The 24,948-nt window shown below is 37.4% G+C and overlaps 1 protein-coding gene across 2 annotated transcripts in view; it reads left to right on the top strand.

Moving 5' to 3' along the window:
• The window catches only part of rfx1a (regulatory factor X, 1a (influences HLA class II expression)), a 35,964-nt gene extending 12,480 nt beyond the window's left edge, over positions 1-23,484 (top strand). Inside the window, exons 5-19 of one of the 2 annotated variants that reach the window (XM_079829078.1) lie at positions 1,997-2,070; positions 2,998-3,095; positions 5,725-6,121; positions 8,102-8,283; positions 9,010-9,129; positions 9,217-9,350; positions 11,439-11,557; positions 11,682-11,791; positions 12,972-13,123; positions 13,360-13,457; positions 14,788-14,937; positions 16,469-16,677; positions 18,761-18,914; positions 19,119-19,164; positions 21,106-23,484. In XM_079829078.1, coding sequence (XP_079685204.1) covers positions 2,053-2,070; positions 2,998-3,095; positions 5,725-6,121; positions 8,102-8,283; positions 9,010-9,129; positions 9,217-9,350; positions 11,439-11,557; positions 11,682-11,791; positions 12,972-13,123; positions 13,360-13,457; positions 14,788-14,937; positions 16,469-16,677; positions 18,761-18,914; positions 19,119-19,164; positions 21,106-21,266 — 2,148 coding nt within the window. In that variant the 5' untranslated portion in view covers positions 1,997-2,052 and the 3' untranslated portion in view covers positions 21,267-23,484. The remainder of the gene's footprint in view (positions 1-1,996; positions 2,071-2,997; positions 3,096-5,724; positions 6,122-8,101; positions 8,284-9,009; positions 9,130-9,216; positions 9,351-11,438; positions 11,558-11,681; positions 11,792-12,971; positions 13,124-13,359; positions 13,458-14,787; positions 14,938-16,468; positions 16,678-18,760; positions 18,915-19,118; positions 19,165-21,105) is intronic. The other variant, XM_079829077.1, reaches the window with a different exon arrangement.
• The last annotated feature ends 1,464 nt before the right edge of the window (positions 23,485-24,948 follow it).

The following is a 24,948-nucleotide window of genomic DNA, read 5'->3' as shown; positions in this document are numbered from 1 at the left end:
GCTGTCTCTCTCATATAAATGTGTGTTATTATGTCAGTAAAGACTGGCTTTGCTGTCAAATTGATGCCACTAGCTATGTTTCCATTCACTGTTGTGAATTTGACTTTTTGAAATTTAAGACAATATATGTGAAATTAGTGTTTCATTTTATCGATAAAACAACCTTTTCATGCAACATTAACATTGCTGCTCGTCTTATATAGATATAGAGCCATTTCGCATGGCTATGAGCGTGATATTGCTTTCATTCTTCAGGTCTGTCGTATATTAATGGTCATATATAATTAAACATATATTATATTTATATTATATTAATTAAAACATATATAATATATATTTTTTTAAAGATAATAAAGATATTGTTTGATAAGCGAGATCTCTGATTGTTGTCCTTGAAAACCAAAAAAGTAATGCTTGAAACGTCCTTGAAAATTTCATTTTACAGTATCTGTCCGAACCCTGTGTCCAAAAGAACGAAATCATCACTTCCTGGGAAATTGGCAAAAAATGTCTGTAATAAATGTGTGAGTTACTGCAATGTGGCTCTTTTTTTGCATCTCATAGCACGCAGCCAAAACTCAATAAATCTGTCATTTTATCTTGCGTTCGAATGCCTGGTGTTTTGGAATGCAATCATGTGAGACACTTCTGAAAGGTCATTATACCCAGGGTTGCCAGGTTTTCACAACAAAACCTGCCCAATTGCTACTCAAAACTAGCCCAAAACTATCCCAATCGCATTTCAGGGGGGTAAAATCTGCATTTTTTGCAGGGTTTCCCTGCTAAAATTTCTATTACTGGGGCTAAATATAACATTATTGGGGTCGCTTCAACCCACGGACATGGAAAAATAGACAGTGGCAACAGTGTTAAAGTAGCCCAAATCTGTGGACTTGGCAAAACTGATGCTCAGGCATTTCAGAATGACCAAAATTACATTTTAGATGCTGTGCAATGAAAATCCAGTTATCCAATCACATCCACCGTTGAAGCCAAGTCAGAACAAAGTCAGTTTTTTGTAGCGCACCGAGGGATTTATTTAGTAAATGTGATTCCATCATAGTTAATGCGCATGTTCTTATCGGATAAAAAATATCCTCAGTTGAGAGCATGCTTTTTTTTTAGAATTGCTGTTTTCATCCAGCTTTTTTATGCAGTATTCCAAAATTCACATAAAAATGAGTGTATGGAAACATGGCTTCACTGTCAAAAGTGATCCGTTGACTTAAAAAAAACCCTGTTATTAGTTATAAAGTAAAATATCTAGCTTCCGGCGGACCGCCTTCTGTATTTAACTTACGGAAAAAGCGTAATTGGTAACTGTATTACTTTTATAATGGGTGGATGCACTTTTTGGGCTTAAAATGTTGGTGCCATTCACTGCCATTATAATGCATGGATTATCCAGGACATTTTTTTATACAACTCTGATTGTATTCGTCTGAAAGAAGAATTTCATATACACCTAATGGCTTGAGGGTGAGTAAATTATGGGGTATTTTTCATTTTTGGGTGAACTAACCCTTTAAGTCAACTGATCACTTTTTACAGTGTTATGATATCCAAGTTCAACCCATGACCAATGTAAAATGCATTTCATGTGCATTTCATCTAAAGTTCATAATCATGCCACCTTACATTAAGGGAATAGTTTATCAAAAAAAAAAGTGGAATTCCTTTAATGCAAAATTCTATAAGCAGGAAGTTGTCTAAACCTCTGATGGTTGTTTTCAGAGCCCTTTTCTCAGACAGAGAGGAAGTGAAGCACAGAGAGAGTGTGAATTGCAGAGACAGAGACAGATAGAAGACTGGATGGAGCATAGGGCAGCACTAGTACTACTAGAGAAACGCACTAACCCGTTTGGAGACAGTTTATCTTACGTATCTGTTAATGGAGGTTTGCTGGATTACTCATCTTGTTTCCCCTCATCTCTACCTGTCGCTTATTCGCCCGTCACCCTCTCTCTGCCTGTCATATCTGTGGGCTGGGAGACAGGCGGGGTCTCCTACACCTCTGCTGCTGTGCCAGATGTGCAGCCTTTCCTCTATGAGATGCCTTCTGCCCATAGCGTAGGTGACTTTAGATAAAACACAGTAGGTGAAACTGTGGTCAATAAGTGAGAGATTGTGTTAGATCAGTTAGCACAGTGATTTCCAACCAGGGGTCCATGTACTTCACAGTATACATTGGGTATTTTGCTTTGTAAAAATTATAAAACATAAATGTAATTATTTTAAATTAATTTAACAAATTAAAAAAATAAATAAACAACAATTAATATTTACTATAGACAAAATTGTTGTAAACTTTGGGGTCTGTAAATTTAATTTTTTTATGTTTTTGAAACTCATTTGTTCATCAAGGCTGCATTTGTTTGCTCAAAAATACAGTAAAAATAGCAATATTGTGAAATATTACAATTTAAAATAAGTGTTTTCTTTTTTTAATATATTTAATAATGTAACTTATTAATTTCAGCATTATTACATTAGCCTTCAGTGTCACATGATCCTTCAGAAATCATTCTAATATGATGATTTGATGCACAAGAAACATTTCTTATTAATAATAATCATTAAAACAGTTGTGCTGTTAATATTTTTATGAAAACAATTATATTTTTTAGGATTCATTGATGAATATAAAGTTATAAAAAGTTATAAAAAATATTTTGTAACATTATAAATGTCTTAACTGTCACTTTTGATCAAATTAATGCATCACTGTAGTATTTTTTTTAAATAAAATAAATAAATAAATAAATACATTTTACTGACCCCAAATGTTTAAACTTTAGTGTAGATAAACAAAATATTTAATATATAAATAAAATATATTAAAATAAAAAGTCAATTTTTTAACAAATCTTTTTGGGGGGTACATAAGACTAAAAGGTTGGGAAACACTGATTTAGTGCACTGTTTAAGTTTATTGCAGAACTGTGATGGTGTCGATTGTGCCTTCTCAGTTTGTGTATTGGTGTATGTGCGTCACAGGTACAGCAGCAGCTCCAACAGGTGCCAGTCCAGCATGTGTATACTAACCAGGTGCAGTATGTGGAAGGAGGAGATGCTAACTACACCACCAGCACCATGTGAGTATTCACGGAAACCACCGCTCAGCCCCAGCATTGTGCATCTGCTGAATCATCTACAGGGCTACAGAAACTAATGCTTTCTGAGTTAACAGTTAACTCTTCGTTAAAGCCACTGTTGTAGGATTTTGGCTGTTTCCCTAAAAGGTGGAGAAAGATGAACGGGAGCTTGCAGGGGTGGGGCTTAAAGGAATAGTTTACCCAAAAATGAAAATTCTGTCTTTTTTTTTCTCACCCTCAAGTTGTTCCAAACCTTTCTTCTGTTGAACACAAAAAATAAATATTTTAAAGAATGTCTGTTTTTTACATAATACCATACTATGGAATTCAACTACAGAATTTCCATGCATTTAGAAAATAGATAGTTTTTTTTTTGTACACTACTGTTTGATGTCAGTGAAATATATATAGTGTGATTCATAACTTTACTCCACTGCATCCGACGCTTTGCATTGCACTTGGTGATGTAAGGCTTGGATGCAGCTGCTCGGCCATGGAAACCCATTCCATGAAGCTCTATGCACTGTTCTTGAGCTAATCTGAAGGCCACACAAAGTTTCGAGGTCTTTAGCTATTGACTCTGCAGAAAGTTGGCGACTTCTGCGCACTGTGTGCCTCCTCATGTGCTGACCCCGCTCTGTGATTTTACGTGGTCTACCACTTTGTGGCTGAGTTGCTGTTGTTCCCAACTGCTTCCACATTTGTTATAATACCACTAACAGTTGACCGTGGAATATTTAGTAGTGAGAAAATTTCACAAATGGACTTATTGCACAGGTGGCAACCTATCACGGTATCACGCTTGAATCCACTGAGCTCCTGAGAGAGACCCATTCTTTCACAAATGTTTGTAGAAGCGTCTGCATGCCTAGTGCTTGAGTTTGTGACCTGTGGCCATGGAAGTGATTGGAACACCTGAATTCAATGATTGAGAGGGGTGACCCAATACTTCTGGCAATGAATACTTTTATTCAGCAAGGATGCATTAAATTGTGATTGATGCATAAAAACTGCATTTTAAAATATATTAGACTAAACTAATAACTCAGGATGTTACTGTTTTTACTTTATTTTGATCAAATAAATGCCTTAGCCTTAGAAAACAAGAAAGCATTTTTTTCCAAAGACATTAAAAAACTTTTGAATGGTAGGGTGTTTTTTGTAGTATATTTAAGAAGACTTAAAGACAATATAAACTATTATTAAGTCATTATTATTAATTAAAAAATATTAAAGGGGTGATTTGATTATGATTTCACTTTTTAAACTTTAGTTAGTGTGTAATGTTGCTGTTTGAGCATAAACAATATCTGCAAAGTTACAACACTCAAAGTTATATAAGATACAATATATTTTCTTTTAAAGAAATTGCCTTTTTAAGGACTACAACAAACGGCTGGTAGGGACTACTTGAGTTTCCTCCCAGGTTAGTGACATCACTAACCCTGAAATGTACATAAACCCCGGCCCCGGGAACACACAACAAAGGGGGTGAGATTATCATGACAGAATATGCTAATCAATGACTTGAAGATAGTAACTAACTCCACACCAGCTACATAAATTAACATGAATTAAAAGGTTGAACAGTTTCTTTGCCTGTCTTCATGAGGTAATCAGAGCTGCTAACTGGAGTTCTTGAAGCTCCACCCACGTGAGCAGCAGCTCATTTGCATTTAAAGGGACACACAAAAACTGCATGTTTTTGCTCAGCCTCAAAAAGTTATCTGTGGGGTATTTTGAGCTATTACTTCACATACACACTCTGGGGACATCAGAGACTTATTTTACATCTTTTAAAAAGGGGAAATCAACCACCCCTTTATGGTAGTAAAATAGTAGTTATTTTGTGCTTATGATGTGCTGCATTTGTCCAATCAATATTTTAATAATTTAATTATGCACATTTTAACATAGGGTTTGCCAATGTAGAGTTTGAAATCTTAAAACCTGAGTACCCACATTAACTCACCCTCAAGCCATCCTAGGTGTATATGTATATAATCAGAGTAAAATATCTAGCTTCCGGTGGACTGCATTCCATATTCAACTTATGCAGAAAGTGTCACGCCTCTCGCAGTTCAAACCGCTTACACTACCTCTGACGTCGTACGTCACGGCAGTTACGATTTTTGCTTTAGTTGAATACGGAAGGCGGTTCGGCCGGAGCTAGATATTTTACTTTATAACGTGTTAAATATGGATATTTTTCTTACAAAACCCCATCGATTCGCTTCTGAAGGCCTTTATTAACCCCCGGAGCCGTGTGGAGTACGTTTATTATGGATGGATGTGCTTTTTTGCGCTTCAAACTCAATGGACCCCGTCACTGCCATTATAAAGCTTGGAAGAGCCTTTTATTAATGAATCAATATAACTCTGATTGTGTTCATCAGAAAGAAGAAAGTCATACATATAGGATGGCGTGAGGGTGAGGAAATCATGGGATAATTTTCATTTTAAAGTGAACTAATCCTTTAATTACTATCCCTGGGTTAAATATGAACCGTTTTAAACATAGAACAAGACAATTTTGAATCATGCTCACAATGTGTGAAAAGCCCTAGGTAATAAAAGTTGTTGTGTTTGATTAAAATTTAGAATCCTGACTCTTGTCATTTTCCCTCAGTCGTTCCAGCAGTTTCCCCTACACAGAGACCCCTCTGTATACCCAGACCACTGCTGGACAGTACTACGAGACCACCCCTGTCTCCGGTTCTGAGGCCACGTCCCCCGGCACCCCTCTCACTGTCTCTGTGACAACAGGGTCCCCTGGGGTGTCCATGTTTGTGGCGGGGACAGGGCAGATCGTGGCCAATCCCACGACGGCAGCTGGGGGCGGAGTCACAGCTGTAGTGGCAGCCACTGGGACAGCAGCAAACGGTTCTGGAGATTCCGGGGGCGAGGCTAACGGTAGCAGCGGGAGCTACGTGATTCAGGGCGGCTATATGCTGGCTGGCAGTGGCACCAGCAGCAGCGGAAATGGTCACGGTTATCCGCACCCCACCCGTGCCTCTCCGGCCACCGTGAGTATAAACGAAGGCGAGGACAATAGCGTGCCGTCGGCAGACAAAAAGGTATGATGACAGCAGGGGCGGGGCTTAATCGTCACTCATCGCCACTCACAGAATCCCTCCTCTTCCCACCACCCAAACGAATTTAAACGCATGGCGATCTCATTGCTCAGTTCCACGTGTCAGAGAGCACAGTGATACTTCCAAATCCAAATTCAGATTTATTCAAACAAAGTAATCAGACTGACTTTTGCATCCCTTTCAGGAAAAGCATGCTATTTGTTAAGGCTTTCACTGTGCTGTCGTGTTCATTGGAAAAAACATTCAAATTCAGTCATAACCATATTCATATTATCCATGAGAGACAGATGGCCTTGTGTGGTCCTGTTCAACATGTTCATTATACAGCAGTCTTCCAAATTTGCTGCACTCTCTATTGCAAAATTCTTTCAGTTAATGATCAAGGCATTCCATTGATTTTACGTTTCATTGGATACTCATCTTGTATGCCACGGCACGCAGAAACAGTTGTCGAGAGGCATACAGTGCTGTGAGAAAGTTTTTGCCCCCTATCTGATTTCCTCTCTTTTTGCATATTTGCATATCTTTAAAAGTCATCAGATTTGCACATGTATTATTGTTTCCACAAAAATATTGAGCAGCTGCAGCACAACTGTTTTAATCATTGATAATAATCAGAAATGTTTCTTGATTAGCAAATCATCATATTAGAATGATTTCTGAAGGATCATGTGACACTGAATACTGGAGTAATGATGCTGAAAATTCGGCTTTGCATCACAGAAATAAACTACATTTTAAAATATATTTAAATAGAAAACAGTTATTTTAAATTGCAATAATAGTTCACAACTGTTTTTAATAATCAAATAAATGCGGCCTTGTTGAGTATAGGAAAGAGACTTCTTTCAAAAACATTGAATATCTGTCCGATCCCCGAAACACTTAACTGCTTTAGTACAAGATTTTTCTGCCCAACCAAAATGTTTTGTTATCACCCATCTCTACCAATCAGTTCCGCTTTTGATTCATCTGTCAGCAGCATACTTCTTCAAACTTGAGTTATTGCATAATTGAAACCTTGAACACCAAATAAATGAAAGACACATCACAACTTTGAATGTTTTACCACCAGACTATATGCTAGCACAATCTACAAACAATATAGAAATGTGCACAAACATCACAGCACTGTATGTTTTAATGAAACTCTCAGAATAACAATATTTAAGATGCCTAAATAATGCAATTTTTGGTTTATTTGAAGTCAACACGAAATTAAAATCCACTGCGAACACACATTCACGTCCATAACAACTGCTACTTATCCAACCAATTTATGAATAATAAAATCAAGTTCTGTCCTGCAGTGTTTTCCATTTGAATAGTTTGTTTCACTTTAAAGTGAACTAAAATGGGTTAGTGGATGCTGTTTTCTGTTGACTTTAAATGATATAACGGTAACACTTTACAATAAGGTCTCATTCGTTAACATTAGTTAATGTATTAGCTAACATGAACTAACCATGAGCAGTACATTTGTTACTGTATTTGTTCATCTTTGTTAACATTAGTTAATAAAAATACAGCTGTTCATGGTTTGTTAATATTTAGTACACAGTGCATTAACTAATGTTAACAAGATTTTAATAATGTATTAGTAAATGTTGAAATTAAAATTAAAAAGATAAATAAATGCTTTATAAGTGCAGTTCATTATTAGGTCATGTTATCTAATGCTGTTAACTAATTAACCTTATTGTAAAGTGTTACCGATATAACAAACTCTGCATGAATGCATAATTACAGTGCATATGCATGAGCGGGGTCTGCATGCAAAAGTGTACGCACATATTTGCATTTAGGCGTTTGCGTGTATCTTAGGACATCCTTTAGCCTGGGCTCTCTGTCTGAGTGTGTATATGGCTGTGTGTGTGTGTCTTATCCCGGCAGCTGTCCTCTGGCCCTCAGGTGCAGTGGTTGTTGGATAATTATGAAACCGCAGAAGGGGTGAGTTTGCCCCGGTCCACTCTCTACTGCCACTACCTGCTGCACTGTCAGGAGCAAAAGCTGGAACCGGTCAATGCGGCGTCCTTCGGAAAACTCATCCGCTCGGTGTTCATGGGGTTGAGGACCAGGCGCCTCGGCACACGGTGAGAGAAAGGTCACGCGACCTCTGTCTGTTAGCGCCCAATTTATTTAAGTGAATACATTTGTTCAGACTCAAGTGAAGTTGTTGTCTAAGTTAAATAGATTGTTTCATTGTCTGCATATTCAAATCAGATCAAAAGAATCAGTTCATAAGAATGATTCGCTCACAAACATCAACTCACAGTAAATTAATGTTCAAAAGTTTGGGGTCGATAAGATGCATTAAATCAAAAGTGACAGTAAAAACATTTATAATGTTACAAAAGATTTCTATTTCAAATAAATGCTGTTCTTTTGAAATTTCTATTCATCAAAGAAATTTTTTTTTATCACGGTTTCCACAAAGATATTAAGCAGCAAAACAACATAAGAATATTATTGAGCACCAAATCATCATATTAGATTTCTGAAGGATCATGTGAGTAATGATGCTAAAAATTTAAATAGAGAACCATTATTTTAAATTGTAATAATATTTCACAATATTACTGTTTTTACTGTATTTTTGACCAAATAAATGCAGCCTTGGTGAGCATAAGAGCTTACCAACCCCTAACTTTTGAACAAAATAGTGTATATATTATATATTGATCGTTTTTAATCTACTCATTCAGTGGTAGTGTAATGTTTGTGAGTCATGCATATACACACATATGTGGTTAGAAGCCTCCATGATCCTATGGTTCAGGTCATGCAGGTGCACTGAAGCTTTGGTCTGTTTGTTCCAGAGGGAATTCCAAATATCACTACTATGGACTGCGGATCAAAGCAAGCTCATCTCTGCTCCGACTGATGGAGGACCAACAGCACCTGGCCATGAGGCAGCAGCCCTTCTCCCAGAAACAGAGGTGGACACACATGCTCTCTGTCATTTCTTGCGCTCAGTCTTTCTGGTTCCTGTGTTTCTCATTCTGTCTGATTCTGTATCCCTGCAGGTTGAAGCCGGTACAGAAGGTGGAGGGAATCACTAACGGGATGTCGTCAGGATCTGGACAGCAACAGCAGCAGCAACAGAGCTCGGGTCTGTCGGACATCAGCACCCAGGTCCAGCAGTACCAGCAGTTTCTAGGTGAGCCATGACATCAATGAGCCTTTAAAAGGCAGAAGTGTAACCCAGAATGCATGCTCTAAAGGAAACATTAATGCGAAGGTTCTTAGTTGTAAAAGTACAATTTGAAAAACTTGAAAAAACTAGGAAATAAAAACTAAACTAGGAAATTTGATCACATGAAAATGGTGGCACACGGGGAGATGTACATACACTACTGTTCAAAAGTTTGTGGACATTTATAATTTTACAAAAGATTTCGGACCCACTTTATATTAGGTGCCCTTAACTACTATGTAGTAACATTTAAATGAATCATTTGATACAATGCACTTATTGTGTACATACATGTGTTTTTACATTGTACTTATATTTTAATAATTACCTGCATATAATTACAAATGTAATTCATTTCTTTAGTTACATTTATAATTACACTGTTGACACTTCCCTTACACCTAGCCCTACCCTTAAACTTACCCACACCACCACACCTGTCCCTATCTTTACCCGTATCCCACTTTAATATCAGAACAATTGTTTTGCAATACAATATGAACACAACATGTAAGTAGATAGTAGTTACGTCCACCTCATATAAAGTGGGACCAAGATTTCTATTTCAAATAAATGCTCTTTTGAACTTTCTATTCATCAACATTAATAATCATAAGAAATGTTCCTAAATCATCATATTAGAATGATTTCTGAAGGATCATATCACACTGAAGACTGGAGTAACCATGCTGAAAATTCAGCTTTGATCACAGGAATAAATTACATTTTAAAATATATTACAATAGAAAAAAGTTATTATAAATTGCAATATTTCACAATATTACTGTACTTTTTTTAATCAAATAAATGCAGCTTAGGTGAGCATTAGTGTCATACCAGCCCAACACTAACTGCGGTAACCCAGAATTGGGTCATAAGACCGTCTTGAGTGGGTAGTCAAAGAAACAACAAAAAAAACAAAACAATTCTAACTGTTGTTCTGATGCAAGACTTTTATTTTGAAAGACGTGTGTGAAAGCTGTTGACACTTCTGTCAGACGCAGACACAAGTATACTTGATAAAAACGCATTGTCCTGATTCAGTATCTGCTGTCAGATGAAGTGACTATATGTTACGGACATAGACCTGTGCGAGTAAACCTCATTTCACTGGCCTCAAGAGGCGTGCTAGCGACTGATGGCAACAGCTGCTGTCTTTAGTGCCCTTGTTAGCGCTCCCTCCTCCCACACCGGAGACCCCGGTTCAAATCCCGCTCAGAGCGGGTCGAGTAGGACCGGTTACATTTGGTGCCGTGATCCAGGGAGTGAGGTTTAGGGGGGTGAGTGTAATGGACGTAGGCCAGTAAGAGCTTTGCGTGTAAACCTCACTCCCCTGGCCTCAAGATGCTAACACAGATGCTAAAGACCACAGCCGATAGCGTCAGTCACTAGTGCGCCAGAGACCCTCAAGTGGGTTGAGAAGGACCGGTGACATATATGTCAGTGTAATTATTCTAACACTATTTTCGTAACCTAAGAAATAAAAAAATCTCAAAGTTTGAGTTAAAACTTAAAAAAAAAAACAATTTGCTAGGTGTGTAAAGTACGTTATAATAATCCTCTCTTTTTGTTAATAATTTACTTGCCAAACCAATTATAAGATCTTGTAACATTATTTATCCATCATAATTTGTACTGTAGTCGAACAACTACAAAGCTATATTTTATATATGTAGTTGGTCAATGTAATGACTTTATGGACATCATTCGGAGATATCAAGTTGGAATATCCCACAGTTTAAATGGCCACTGTAATTAAATATGACTTGATTTTTATGAGTGAATAGTTTTCATGAACTGATTCTTTTTAAATAATTACATCTGATTTTAAAATATAAACAATGAAACATCTGACAGCCTAAAACAAAAATACAGAGATAAACAGAAATATTTAACTACATTTCACTTTCTTTCTTTTTTTGGAAAACTATTTTTAGTTATTTTAAACTAGCTGTTCAAACAAACTGATTCACTAAAATAAACTGAATACTATCAGTCAAGTGGATATTAATAACAAATCATTATATGTTTGCTGTAATCCTTGGTGTTTAGATGCGTCCAGAGCTCTCCCCGAATTTCCGGATGTTGACCTGCAGGGTAAAGCTTTACCAGAGGGCATTGAGCTGGAACATCTCAAGAGCTTTCAGCTGCTCTACAGAGAACACTGCGAAGTGAGTCTTCTCTTTTCTTCTCTCTTTGAATGCAGTGATTTACTGTCAGCAGCACAATGCATATCTGTTTATAAGATAAATATCTCTTCAAGTTGGTTTTTACTGATGTCGTGTGTTTCTTTAGGCCATTCTTGATGTAATGGTCAACCTTCAGTTCCCTTTGGTGGAGACTCTTTGGAAAACATTTTGGAGGTTCAGTGAAAGTCAGGCAGGCGACTCAGCAACACTAGCCGTGTAAGTTTGCTTCTCAGCACAACAAACTCCTTTAGACCAACACTAAATGTCAAGGTTTTCACGGTTACATGCGTTCAGGAGGAATGTATTAAGGTGGATCTTGGGTGGTTCTACTGAGCAAGGGTGACATGTAGTAATTGCCAGACAAATCTATTTTTTATTTATTTAGACAAAATATAAAAGGTCATGTTTGATGCATCAGACTTTTACGGCTAACGTAATATGATAGGAGAATATAGAGCTCATATTCGAGGAAGAAAAAAACACTTCAATTTCATTCAGAGGCCCAAAAAAAAAAAAATGTAATTTGGTGCAGTTGCTGATATATTACCAAAAAGTAAGATCAAATTCTGATAGCTTGTAATGGAAATCAATGAGTTCATTATAACAGTATAAGAGACTACCTCTCCCAATAATAATATAGTATTACGATCAAACTTAAAGCTCTGTCATTTTATTGTGGGCATAAAACATATAATGCAATGAAATACAATGATGATTAAGGTATATACGAATAAACGTTCCTCAAAAACCTGATGTATCAAATCATCTTAACATGATTTTTCTAGAAAATGTTGAATTGATAATCAAGTAAACCCAAGTTGCTTCAGTCAAGTAAGTGTTCATCTTGAAATATTACTAACAACTACTCTTACGTTTATAAAAATCAGTACATTTTCACAGCAAAAAGAATCAACCTAAAGGGGGATGTTTTTAAAATTGTATTTAAAAAAAATTTTCTTGCTAAAAAAGTACAAACTATCAATCAGACAAAAGAAGGCATGTAGTAGATTGTGTATAACAGGTTTTTCATCAAAGTTTGGATCATGTTGATCATTTAGGGGCCTTACACAGCTTGAGACGGTCTACACAGAATGCGACAAAACGACCATTAAAAATCCATTTACTCTTCATGTCAGAAGTAGAGCGAACGCTTGAAGTATGTCAGAAATAGAACGGGGCATCAGTTTACTGTCAGGAATTTGTTGCGTCACTTTGCGGCGCGCCACATCCAGTGTAGACAATATCACTGATTATGATGGATTCTATTTGCTTTTGCAGTGTTGCATCGTGCCACTCATCGTGTCTGGTGTAGAAATGAAATATGATAAAGTAGGCTTCATAGAGTTAATGAATGATAAGACGCTAAACATTATCCGTTTTACTTGGGATGTCTCAGGCATGATGAGTCGGAGAAGAGGCTGCCTAAGTCATGTTTGGTGCTGCTCTGTAAATATGAGCCAGTGCTTCGCTGGAGTCGCGATTGCGACAACACACTGTACCAGGGCCTGGTGGAGATGCTCATCCCAGACGTTCTGAGACCTATTCCCAGTGAGTTCACCAATGTTCTCATACAACAGATTTGCATATTAATATGAAGCAGTATGTGCCAGAGTTGGTGGTGATCCATCAGGTGAGCTACATTTAGCAAACAGTGGCCTCTTTTCATTCACATTCACCTTCATCTTGCCAACCTGTGGGTCAACATCAGGGCAGCTAATTATTGACATCCACTGCCTCACAACATCATATATTTTGCTGAAATTAATTCTTAATTCTTTCTCCAGGTGCCTTAACACAAGCCATCAGAAACTTTGCCAAGAGTCTTGAGAGCTGGTTGACTAACGCCATGATGAACATTCCTGAAGAGATGGTTCGTGTCAAGGTCAGTAAAATAAAAGAAAATCATCTAAATAAATTTTGAAAATCTAAAGATCCCAAATGATTGAACTGTACATCTTATTGAAAGGATACCCACACTCCTTGAAAGTACTTGAAAGTATGTGAATTTCAGACACATGGATTCAAGGAATGGAAAGTGTGTGAAAACAAACACAGGTCCTTTAAAGCGCTTGAATTAAACTTTTAGAGTAGCATGGTGATATCACAAAAATCGTGTTGAGCTACATAAAAATTGGTTAATCAGAGTTACAACAAATAACGCCTAATAAAATGTGTTTATAAGTGCAGTGCTGTAAAGTTTGGTGGAGGGGGGGATTATGGTCTGGGGGTTGTTTTTCTGGGATTGGGCTTGGCCCCTTAGTTCCCGTGAAAAGAACTCTTAATGTTTCAGCATACCAAGACATTTTGGGCAATTTCATGCTCCCAGCTTTGTGGGAACAGTTTGGGGATGGCCCCTTCCTTTCCAACATGACTGTGCACCAGTGCACAAAGCAAGGTCCATAAAGACATGGATGAGCGAGTTTGGTGTGGAGGAACTTGACTGGCCTGCCCTGACCTCAACCCAATAGAACACCTTTGGGATGAATTAGAGCGGAGACTGTGAGCCAGGCCTTCTCGTCCAACATCAGTGTCTGACCTTACAAATGTGCTTCTAGAGGAATGGTCAAAAATTCCTATAAACACACTCCTAAACCTTGTGGAAAACCTTCCCAGAAGAGTTGAAGCTGTTATAGCTGCAAAGGGTGGGCCAACTCCAGAAAGGAATGGGATGGGATTAAAGCTTATGTGCATGTAAAGGCAGACGTCCCAAAACTTTTGGCAATATAGTGTATTTCTGCTATTCCATAAGCGCCATCTACTATCAGATATTGAATTAGTATTTTCATTCAGTATGTTTGCATTGGTCAACTACTACTGTCAATACCACAAAACATCTGTTTTTATGAATGACTAAAAATAGTTAGTACGCTTGGTCTAACCTAAAACAGTGTGCTTGTGTTGTGACGCATAGTAGTCAGACATGCAATTTTAAACTAGGGGGTTTAAATTTGAAGTGTCTAAAGACTTAAAAACTTCCCCTAATGAATTTTCATTTGGGAAAATAAATGCAAATATCACATCATCTGCAAGAAAGTTCCCTAAATACTTTCATTTTTAAATGATCTTAGTAGCTAAAATAAATCCCTAGTAAATACATACAACTTTTTAGCTATGAAATTATGCCTACCCAACAAACAAACTTTAAACTTTAGAATATTAAACATTTAATCTGTTACTTATTGCATCTTTTCTGTGAATTGGCCTTTGTTTAGGTGACGTGTGCAAGCGCTTTTGCTCAGACCCTGCGCAGGTACACCTCTCTAAATCACCTGGCACAGGCAGCACGTGCCGTCCTGCAAAACACAGCGCAGATCAACCAGATGCTCAGCGACCTCAACAGAGTGGACTTTGCCAATGTGCAGGTGTGTGTGACTGGACATATCCCTCACATCCTAGTCAGATTTGAAGCTGGATGCTGTGTTTACGAGGGCTGAACTAGAGCTTTTGTCTGTCACCATCTGCGATGAACTCTTGTTATGCATGTGGGTGTTTGTGGTTTTTCTAGCTATAAGGGTAACGGAAACTTAAGTGAGTATTTAGCATAACATACAATTTGTTTCCTTGAAAGTGATTTTAAAAAGGGGTTTTGCTGAGTATGTCAGCCGTCATTTAGCAGATGATTTTATCCTAAATGACTTGCAGTACACATATTAATAAGGTGAACCCCTGAGTAAGGTGTCTTACTCAAGAGCACAATGGGGATAGTTTGTGTATTAACCTTTGTGGGATGCAAAACATTTTGGTAAGATTTTGGTCATACTGTAGCTGTAAACGCTAGACCATACCAAAAAGGGAAATGCTAACTAATTTAGAGATAAATGTGTTGGCGACACGGGCAAGCACCAATCACATTTTCTTCAGAATGTAAATGTATAGTTTATTTTGCTGTTTGTTATAGATAATTATGGATAGACAGACATATAGATAGACAGACATAGAGAGAAAGATCGATACAGACAGACAGAGAGAGAGAGAGAAAAAGATAGATAGACAGACAGATAGAGAGAGAGAGAGACAGGCAGATAATAGATAGATAGACAGACAGACAGACAGACAGAGAGAGAGAGAGAGAGAGAGAGAGAGAGAGAGAGAGAGAGAGAGAGAGAGAGAGAGAGAGAAAGAGACAGACAGACAGACAGACAGACAGGCAGACAGACAGGCAGATAGACAGATAGATAGTTAGACAGACAGACAGACAGACAGACAGACAGACAGACAGACAGACAGACAGATAGATAGATAGATAGATAGATAGATAGATAGACAGCTAGATAGACAGACAGACAGACAGATAGACAGACAGACAGACAGACAGACAGATAGATAGATAGATAGACAGCTAGATAGACAGACAGACAGACAGACAGACAGACAGACAGACAGACAGACAGACAGACAGACAGACAGACAGACAGACAGACAGACAGACAGACAGACAGACAGATAGATAGATAGATAGATAGATAGATAGATAGATAGATAGATAGATAGATAGATAGATAGATAGATAGATAGATAGATAGATAGATAGATCGCTTATCATTGGTGCTCAATTATTATAATGGTTCTTATTATATGTTTTTGCTGCTTTTTCCCTGGATTCTTTGATAAATAAAAAGCTAAAAGAACAGCATTTGTTTGAAATAAAAATATTTTGTAACATTATAAATGTCTTTACTGTCACTTCTAAGCAATTTAATGTGCCCTTGCTGAATAAAAACAAATACTTTCATCAAAAATATTAAGCAGCACAACTGTTTTAACATTGATGAGTATGAGTATAATAAATCCTTCTTGAGCAGCAACTCAACATATTAGAATGATTTCTGAAGGATAATTAATAGATATTTCATTTAGTTTGGGTTTTTGAATCCCATGTGCTTTCTCCTGTAGGAACAGGCCTCTTGGGTGTGCCGATGTGAGGATCGGGTGGTGCAGCGGCTGGAGCAGGACTTTAAACTGACCCTTCAGCAGCAGAACTCTCTCGAGCAGTGGGCAGCCTGGCTGGATGGTGTGGTCTCGCAGGTCTTAAAGCCGTACCAGTCCAGCTCTGCCTTTCCAAAAGCAGCGAAACTCTTCCTGCTGAAGTGGAGTTTTTACAGGTGAGCCTCAGAAGGTTGTCACTGGGGATTTGTTCTCTGGGATGGACAAGAACATGGAGTGACACATCAATTCTGTTCCAAAACCTACTGAGAATTTACAATAAACGTTTTCATTTTGAATATATCTTAAAATGAAATGTATTCATGTGATGGCAAAGCTGAATTTTTTCCTCCCCGCGTAAAATAAAATATCAATAAAAATAACTGAATTCTTAAAGCTGTATTACACTGCATGAAAAGTGGGATTTTCGTCAGTATGTGGCACTGTAGATTGCCGTGGAACTTCAGGTTTACGACTGTGCACGGCAATTTGCAGGCAACACCGAAAACTCCCGTAAATTGTGGGAAATTGACGTGGGCCTTGCTTGGCAGTTGTCCCCCCATGACCCCCCCTCCCCTTAATTCTAGGGTAGGCTTTATCATGTAAATGAACATGCTGTGAGCTACACAAATGCAAATCAGAGTAGCAGCAGGGGGAGTTTTATCTAGGTTCTGAATTTTTTTTAACTAAAACAAGTTTAAAGTTTAAGTTAAAATGTTAACTTAAATTTAAGTTAAATGTACTCGTTTTAGTTCACATTACAAAATTTTTAGGGCAACCAGTTTGCTCCAATTTTTTAAGTAGATTCAACTTGTCCGGGCTCACAGTGTAGATTAATTACTCTGTATGTCATTAGCAATAACCAATATTATGTAAAAAAAACAAAATACAGGACAGCAGTTCATGTCTTCAACCTTTAGAGAGGTTATGTGATGTAACAAGACAATGAACCAAAGCACACAAATAAATCAAGTAAAGCATACAGTTTACATACCAAAATTAATTTTTCCACCCTGCACTGTGAATGATTTCTAAATGGCTATTAATCATACATGTGAAAAGTACAAGTTTGTGTGTTAATAGTTAAGTCAGATTGTGTTTTTCTGTAATTGTCATTTAAATTGAGCTCACACCACATTTTATGAATTATCAATGCAGATTTTCAAGAGGTGGTTTCCTGGACAGGGTTTAAATTATGCCAAGAGTAGGCCTTAATCTAGTTAATCGTGAGTTAAAAAAATGTTGCCTGGAACAAAGATTAAGCACAGATTACTAACACCTGGACTATGAGTCCTGAACTAAAATGAACTGGATTCCTTTACAGTTTTATCTTATTGCTTACACACAATTTCTGAAAATATGGCTCCATTTCTTGTAACTCTACACACAAAACACACAACATGCAAAACATCAGACATCGCTTGCAAAAGCAACACTTTGTGCAAAACTATTTTAACTCTTCCAAAAATGTTGTTTTTGCATATATCTAACTACACACAAATATGCACAACTGAGGAATTTTACAGTTGAACTGAAATCAACTGAACTGAATCAACACTGAAGTCACTTGAGCTGAATATTGACACTATATTGGCTTGTTAGAGCCGGTTTACAGCAGAATTTGTTTTGAACTTGTTACTAAAGCTGCTATGAAACAATATATTTTGTTGTATGCATATTCTTTCTTTCTCAAACCTTAGTTTTGATTTCTAAGTGATCAATTTATGTATAAGTGTTTTCACACATGATCATTGGCTGTATGGGTCCTCAGTAAATTAATGTGGCATCATCAAAAACTATCAGCATCATTGCTCCAGTATTCAGTGTCACATGATCCTTCAGAAATCATCTAATATCTGATATTTGATGATCAAGAAACATTTCTTATTTTTATCCCTGTCGTGGAAACTTTGTTGTGGTGTGCATCTTTGATGTATACAAGTATTAACTTCTTTCAAAAAATTCTTACTGACCCCAAACTTTTGAACAGTAGTACCTGTATACAGTATATATATATATATATATGTTTGTGCGTGTGTGTGTATAATCAATGTATGCGACACTCCGCTGTTTGGAGCAGTTTTCACATTGCTTGCTAGGTTTTGAATCCGAGCTGTAATGACGCTACTTTAATGACTGTTAGAGCCACTAACTGTAATGTCAAGTATGTTTCTCTCTTACTCATCCTCTTATGTGTCTTACCCACCCAAAAACTCTCTTCTTGCTCTTATTTCCTGTATCCTTTCTCTGTTCTCTCTTTAGCTCGATGGTGATCAGAGACCTGACTCTCCGCAGTGCTGCAAGCTTCGGCTCATTTCACCTAATCCGTCTGCTCTATGATGAGTACATGTACTATCTGATAGAGCACAGAGTTGCCCAGGCCAAGGGTGAAACTCCCATTGCTGTCATGGGAGAGGTACACACACACACCCACACCCACACCCACACTTAGATACAGAAATCCTTAATCTCAGGCACACTTCTCTTTTCAATGAGTAATTCTAAACAAAATTGCGTCATGCTTCTCATGACAGGATATTAGACTGAGGAACTGTGAATGACAGATTCAGAATTGAAATGAGTGTTTTAAATGTCCTAATTCTCATTTTTGCTCTTTAAGTTTGCAAGTCTTGGCCGAAGCCTGAACCCACTCGATCCTGATAAAGGTTAGTAGTTTTACATACAAAAACCAAACACATAATAATCTTCTAAATAACAAACTGGCACACAAATGGATTTGCAATGCCAAAGCTTGATGTATTCTGTTTCTCCTTGATTTACTAAATTCACAGCCTTGCATCATGGCAGTGACTTGAGAAAGTGTGCCACCACTCACAAATACGTTCAGTGTATTTTTAAAGGCACAGTATGTAAGTTTCAGGTCGCTTATTCAAAACAATAACAAAGGCATAGCTTGATGATGCTGTTAATGAGCGTGGAATAATGGGAGTTGTAACACCGCTGTTTTACATGGTCAAAACAATCTTACTAAAGATACGTTTGAGTGTGTGAAAGTTGTTCTAATGTTACTTTGTGCAGTAGCTTGATCGATATTAGAATATTATATTAATAAAAGCTGGAAGACTTGTGTTGCTAAATGGCAAGCAATTCATTGTAAAATATATTATATTGTATGGTAGAGAGATTAAAACAATAAAACTAACCATGTTGAATTATTTAACATTGATTTAGTCAAGAGTTTTTTCTGTCAAGCTATCCAAACAGTTGCTCACCTGTCTAATAAAACTCGTAATATATTAACGGAATGTCTATTTACACCAAGTGCAAATAGCGTCCCTTGTTAGCAAGGGCTATTTGAACTAGCTCCGCCTAACAATGCCTGTTTGGGCCAAACAAGATTAAAAAAAGACGAGTGTGTTTCAATGTCTTCAGTGGCAGTAAAGCGTAAGGCTCATGGATCTAGGTTTTGACGAGATCGACCCGGGTTCGAATCCGCCTTTTGCAGAGCTCGCTCTTCTCCCTTTTCCCATCACATCGAAAAGGCATTTACTTTAAATAAAATTTAGGAAAATGTTCTAGAAATGGAAATAAAGTGCCTAACGAAATGTTTAATTATAATACATGTATTTATTGGGTAGGGTTTGGGGTCGGTGTAGGGAGGGCTTTTATTGTCCCATTAAGGTGGCATCATTTACACTCTGTTATCATTGCATCCTGTTAATGTACAACAATACTGGGGTGCATATAGTATGTATCTTGTCACAATAAAGTATAAATAGCATCTAATTACTATTTACACATTGCAAAGAACTGCTACTTTTACATGGTGTAAATAGAATATATCACTATTCTCACTTAGTAAGCTATTTAAAATATTAAATAGCATCTATTGCTAAGAAAATGTGTTATTTTCACTTAGTGCAAATAGCCGCTGCCATATATTAAAGCGTCTTTGCTGTTCCCACGGTTTCTACGGAAGAAAAGGAAATTGAGGGTAAGGCAGATATGATGTTATTGACAGGTGACGCAATGACATGGGCCATTACACTGGTTATAATTACGGATTTCTCTGGATTTAAACATTGTTGAAAACATCTGGGATAATGTCAGTACACAAGTCAACAACATATATAAGATTTTTATAGTGGTTTTTGGATATTTTAATAAAAAAAATCTTACATATTGTGCCTTTTATGAAAATGATTTATAATTAATGTAATTTAAATGATGTCATTTTAAAACAATTTAAAAATATCAGATGTATTATCGATTGTTTTTAAACGTATAAAAATATATTGAATTTATATTACAATAAAATTATGTTTTTTCATTAATATTTACAGTAATTTAGAATTAATGCAATTCAAATTTTAATGTAAAATAATTAAAATATCTGATTTAGTATTAATGCTTTGAAAAAATATATAAAAAATATAAAAAAAATGTGTAGTAATAAAAATGTATGAGTATTTATAATAAAAAGTAAAAAATAATAATACGTTATTATTATTTTCAGTAATTTATAATCAAAATGTTATTGTTTTTTTAATTATTTATAATTATGAAATGGATTATGATATTTTTAGTACTGAATAAAATGCATGCATTTTTATAATTGACATTCTCTGTATGTCTGTGTGTCTCAGAAGAGGAAGAGGAGGAGGAAGAAGAGAGTGATGATGAGTGTCAGGAGTTGTCTCTGCAGTCTGATATGGGTGCTATCGGGGACGAATCTCTGGAACCGCCCGCCAAGCTGGCTCGAACCGACCAGAGGGTGCTGTTCACCACAGGAAGCATGGATAACTAAGAACTTAAACACACACACACACACACACACACACATGCACCTACAAGCACACACTCCACATGATAATCCCCCATCATTTGTGCACTTAAACCAACACATGCATCTAACAAACACAAATGCTGCAGCTTACATATTTACACAACATTTCAGATGTTCGTATGTACATTTCCATGCCTGTCGATGTCTCACATACACAAATACACAAGCATTCACTGAAACACAGAGGCACACGATAGCGCCGCCTTTGTTTAGAGACACACACGCTCATAACATAGACGTATCATATCGAGATCTTAGCACAGGGTGTATGGCTGACTAAGAATAGCTCTCGAATCTAAACCTGATTCTGTGTCTATAGCTGTTAAGATGCAAGAAGACAAATGAAAACTGCTGCAACTGGACCCTAAGAGTTGTTCGTGATGGACTGATCTTTGATTGGCTACTGAAACCTGATTGAAACTGTCAGTCAAGCTTTTTGAACCTATAAGGGTTGTGTAGGGAGAAAAGATGGACTGTAAGTGTGCGTGTTGTGTGTTGATGTATACTTTCTGCCTATCCGTGTGTTGTTTGTGTGATGGTGAGTGACCCGGGACCTTATCGTTTTATTGGCTAATGGCTAGCACGAATGCGTGTGTTTTTGTGCATGTGCGAATGAACGTCCGTGGATTTCAAGAAGTGTTGATAGTCGTTTTGGTCAGTGGTACCTTTTTTTGTTCTTGATGCCTTCAGTGACTGCCATGTCATTCAATGTTTAAAGCATATTATAGCCCAGCTCTTTAAAAACTAGATTTCCCATGAGTCTAGGTGTACGTGATTCAGCTAGGTTCTGTTGAAAAAGGTTATTTAGGGCTAGTATACATACCTCTGCAAATGACAGCAGTTTGCCAGAAACGAGAGGAAGGTTTTTTCCCAGTATGTCTTTCCTCTTACTTCTTTTCCCCCTCCCCTTGTTTATTTATTTATTTTTTTTAAAAAGGTCCTATTTTGTTGCACTTTTTCCTCTTGCCAAACATCATCCTGAGCTTGGTACAAGACATTAGATGTTTCTGTCCCTTTTTTTAAAAAATATGGTCACAAAGTGACAATCTTGATGTGTACAGCATTGTCCAACACTGTTTAGTGCATATTTGATGGTTTTCTGTGTATTTGAGATTCGGGTCAAGATATTTTACTAGAACCCTTCAAACAAACTTGACACCACTGCCCACAGTAGCTAGGAAAGGTAAAAGTAGAGAGCGAAAAGATCTTTCTGCCCTGTTCTTCTCAAGACTCTTAACCCTGTTCTTCTGTTGTGGCACTGTTTATTTAATGACCAATTTGAGAGACCTACAGTACATTAAAACTATATCCCATATCATTCAACATATGTAAATGATGATTATTGCTGCTTTATGCAGCGCACAATATGCTGACTGATCTGAAACCAGCATAATGCTTTTCTTTCTCTCTTATTCCCTTTATAGAACCACAGGAAACATATCACAAGCTCTGTAGATCCTCTCTGTATGACAGCCATTTTCATAACAAAATGAATTTCACTTTTTTGAAGGTGTTTCCATTTCTTGCTAAAAAAAACAAACAAACACAAAAAGTGTGGCAGTGTTTTGAGTAATCTGAACCATGAGAATGGATGTGCCTTTGCAGTTATCAAATTGAATCCAGATGTTTTTAATTTAAAATATGAATAAATTAATAATTTCTAAAATTGTGAATTGTTTCAAGTATTTAGTTATATCTAGTTGTAGATTGTTTTTCTCCTTAAGAACCTTAAGAAATGCTGAGAGTTTCACATCTACGTTGTTGTAGGTGTCTTACTAGCAATCTAACTGCAGTTTCTAAGTGAGACATCCTGTCCAAAAACAGCAAACGTGACAAAGAAACATCACATGTGGTAATAAGAGGGGGTAAATGCATTTACATGCTAAGGTACTTTCCTGTCAGACTCACATTATGTGCCTCATAGACATTTCTGAGAAAGGCAGAGATCAATATCGAGAAAAAGGAAAGGTTTTGTACCACTTTTGGTGGTACAAAAGAAGTAACTTCCTTTCAGAAATTGATAATATGTATGTTTATGTATGACATATTTATGAATTGTGTATTTGTACACTACTGTTCAAAAGTTTAGAGTCTTTGATTTTTTTTTTGATGAATAGAAAGTTCAAAAGAACAGCATTTAAAATATAAATATTTTTTAACATTAAATATCTTTACTGTCACTTTTAATTTGTCCTTGCTGGAAAAAAAAAAAAAACTTGTGGTACCGTGATAGGTTGCCACCTGTGCAATAAGTGCATTTGTGAAATTTCCTCACTGCTAAATATTCCACGGTCAACTGTTAGTGGTATTATAACAAAGTGGAAGCAATTGGGAACAACAGCAACTCAGCCACAAAGTGGTAGACCCAAGCGGCAATCTCCCGCAGTTTCTCTTGAAGCCAATACGGAAGTGACTTAGACTGCAATTCATCGACTGGCCACTAGGTACAGGCTCCAGAAGGGAGCAGAATCTCATTGAGCCCCATGTTAAAATGGCCAACTTTACAGCAGAATAAAACATGTTTACAGCCTGGTACACATTGTGGTTTTGGTCTATACGGCTAATTTTGCCCTTCATGACAACTGTGAGGGGGTGAATTTTTTTATAACTCATTCGTTTACATTATATAAAGCATTAAAGTCCAGCATAATTAAGGGCGTGGCCACTTTGAGTGACAGGTGGATAGCCATTTATCTGCTGTCTGTTAGTCATTGCGTCACTTCAGCTCCACCCACGTCCCGCCTTTTGGCCCATTTTCTGTTATCCGGTAGTGACGCGCGATTACGTGCTGCCAAGATGGCAACGGCCATCTCGTCCATACTTTGTGCTTCAGAACGGCTCATCAGAATCCTATGGGTGACGTCACGGACACTACGTCCTTATTTTTTTACAGTCTATGGGTAGACCACGTAAAATCACTGAGTGGGGTCAGCTCATGTTGAGGCTTGGCCAGGAGAACGGTACTTGCCTGACTGCATTATGCCAAGTGTGAAGTTTGTTTGAGGGGGGGTTATGGTGTGGGGTTGTTTTTCTGGGGTTGGGCTTGGCTCCTTAGTTCCAGTAAAAGGAACTCTTAATGCTTCTGCATACCAAAACATGGATGAGTAAGTTTGGTGTGGAGGAACTTGACTGGCCTGCACAGAGTCCTGACCTCAACCCAATAGAACACCTTTGGGATGAATTAGAGCGGAGACTGTGAGCCAGGCCTTCTCGTCCAGACCTTCTCGTCCAGACCTTCATCAGTGTCTGACCTCACAAATGCGCTTCTAGAGGAATGGTCAGAAATTCCCATAAACACACTCCCTAAACCTTGGATTAAGAATGGAATTTCATTAAAGTTCATGTGCATGTAAAGGCAGACGTCACAAAACTTTTGGCAATATATTGTGTACTTTTGTTTTTGGTCAAAACTTTTTTTTCAGCAAAGACATTAAAAGTAACGCGCGCGCGCGCGCACACACACACACACACACACACACACACACACACACACACACACACACACACACACACACACACACACACACACACACACACACACACACACACACACACACACACACACACACACACACACACACACACACACACACACACACACACACACACACACACACACACACACACACACACACACACACAC

This window comes from Gobio gobio (assembly GCF_949357685.1).
Source record: "Gobio gobio genome assembly, chromosome: 1".
NCBI lineage: Eukaryota > Metazoa > Chordata > Actinopteri > Cypriniformes > Gobionidae > Gobio > Gobio gobio.
Note: the sequence above shows the minus strand (reverse complement) of the source record. Positions and strands in the feature narration are given on the sequence as shown.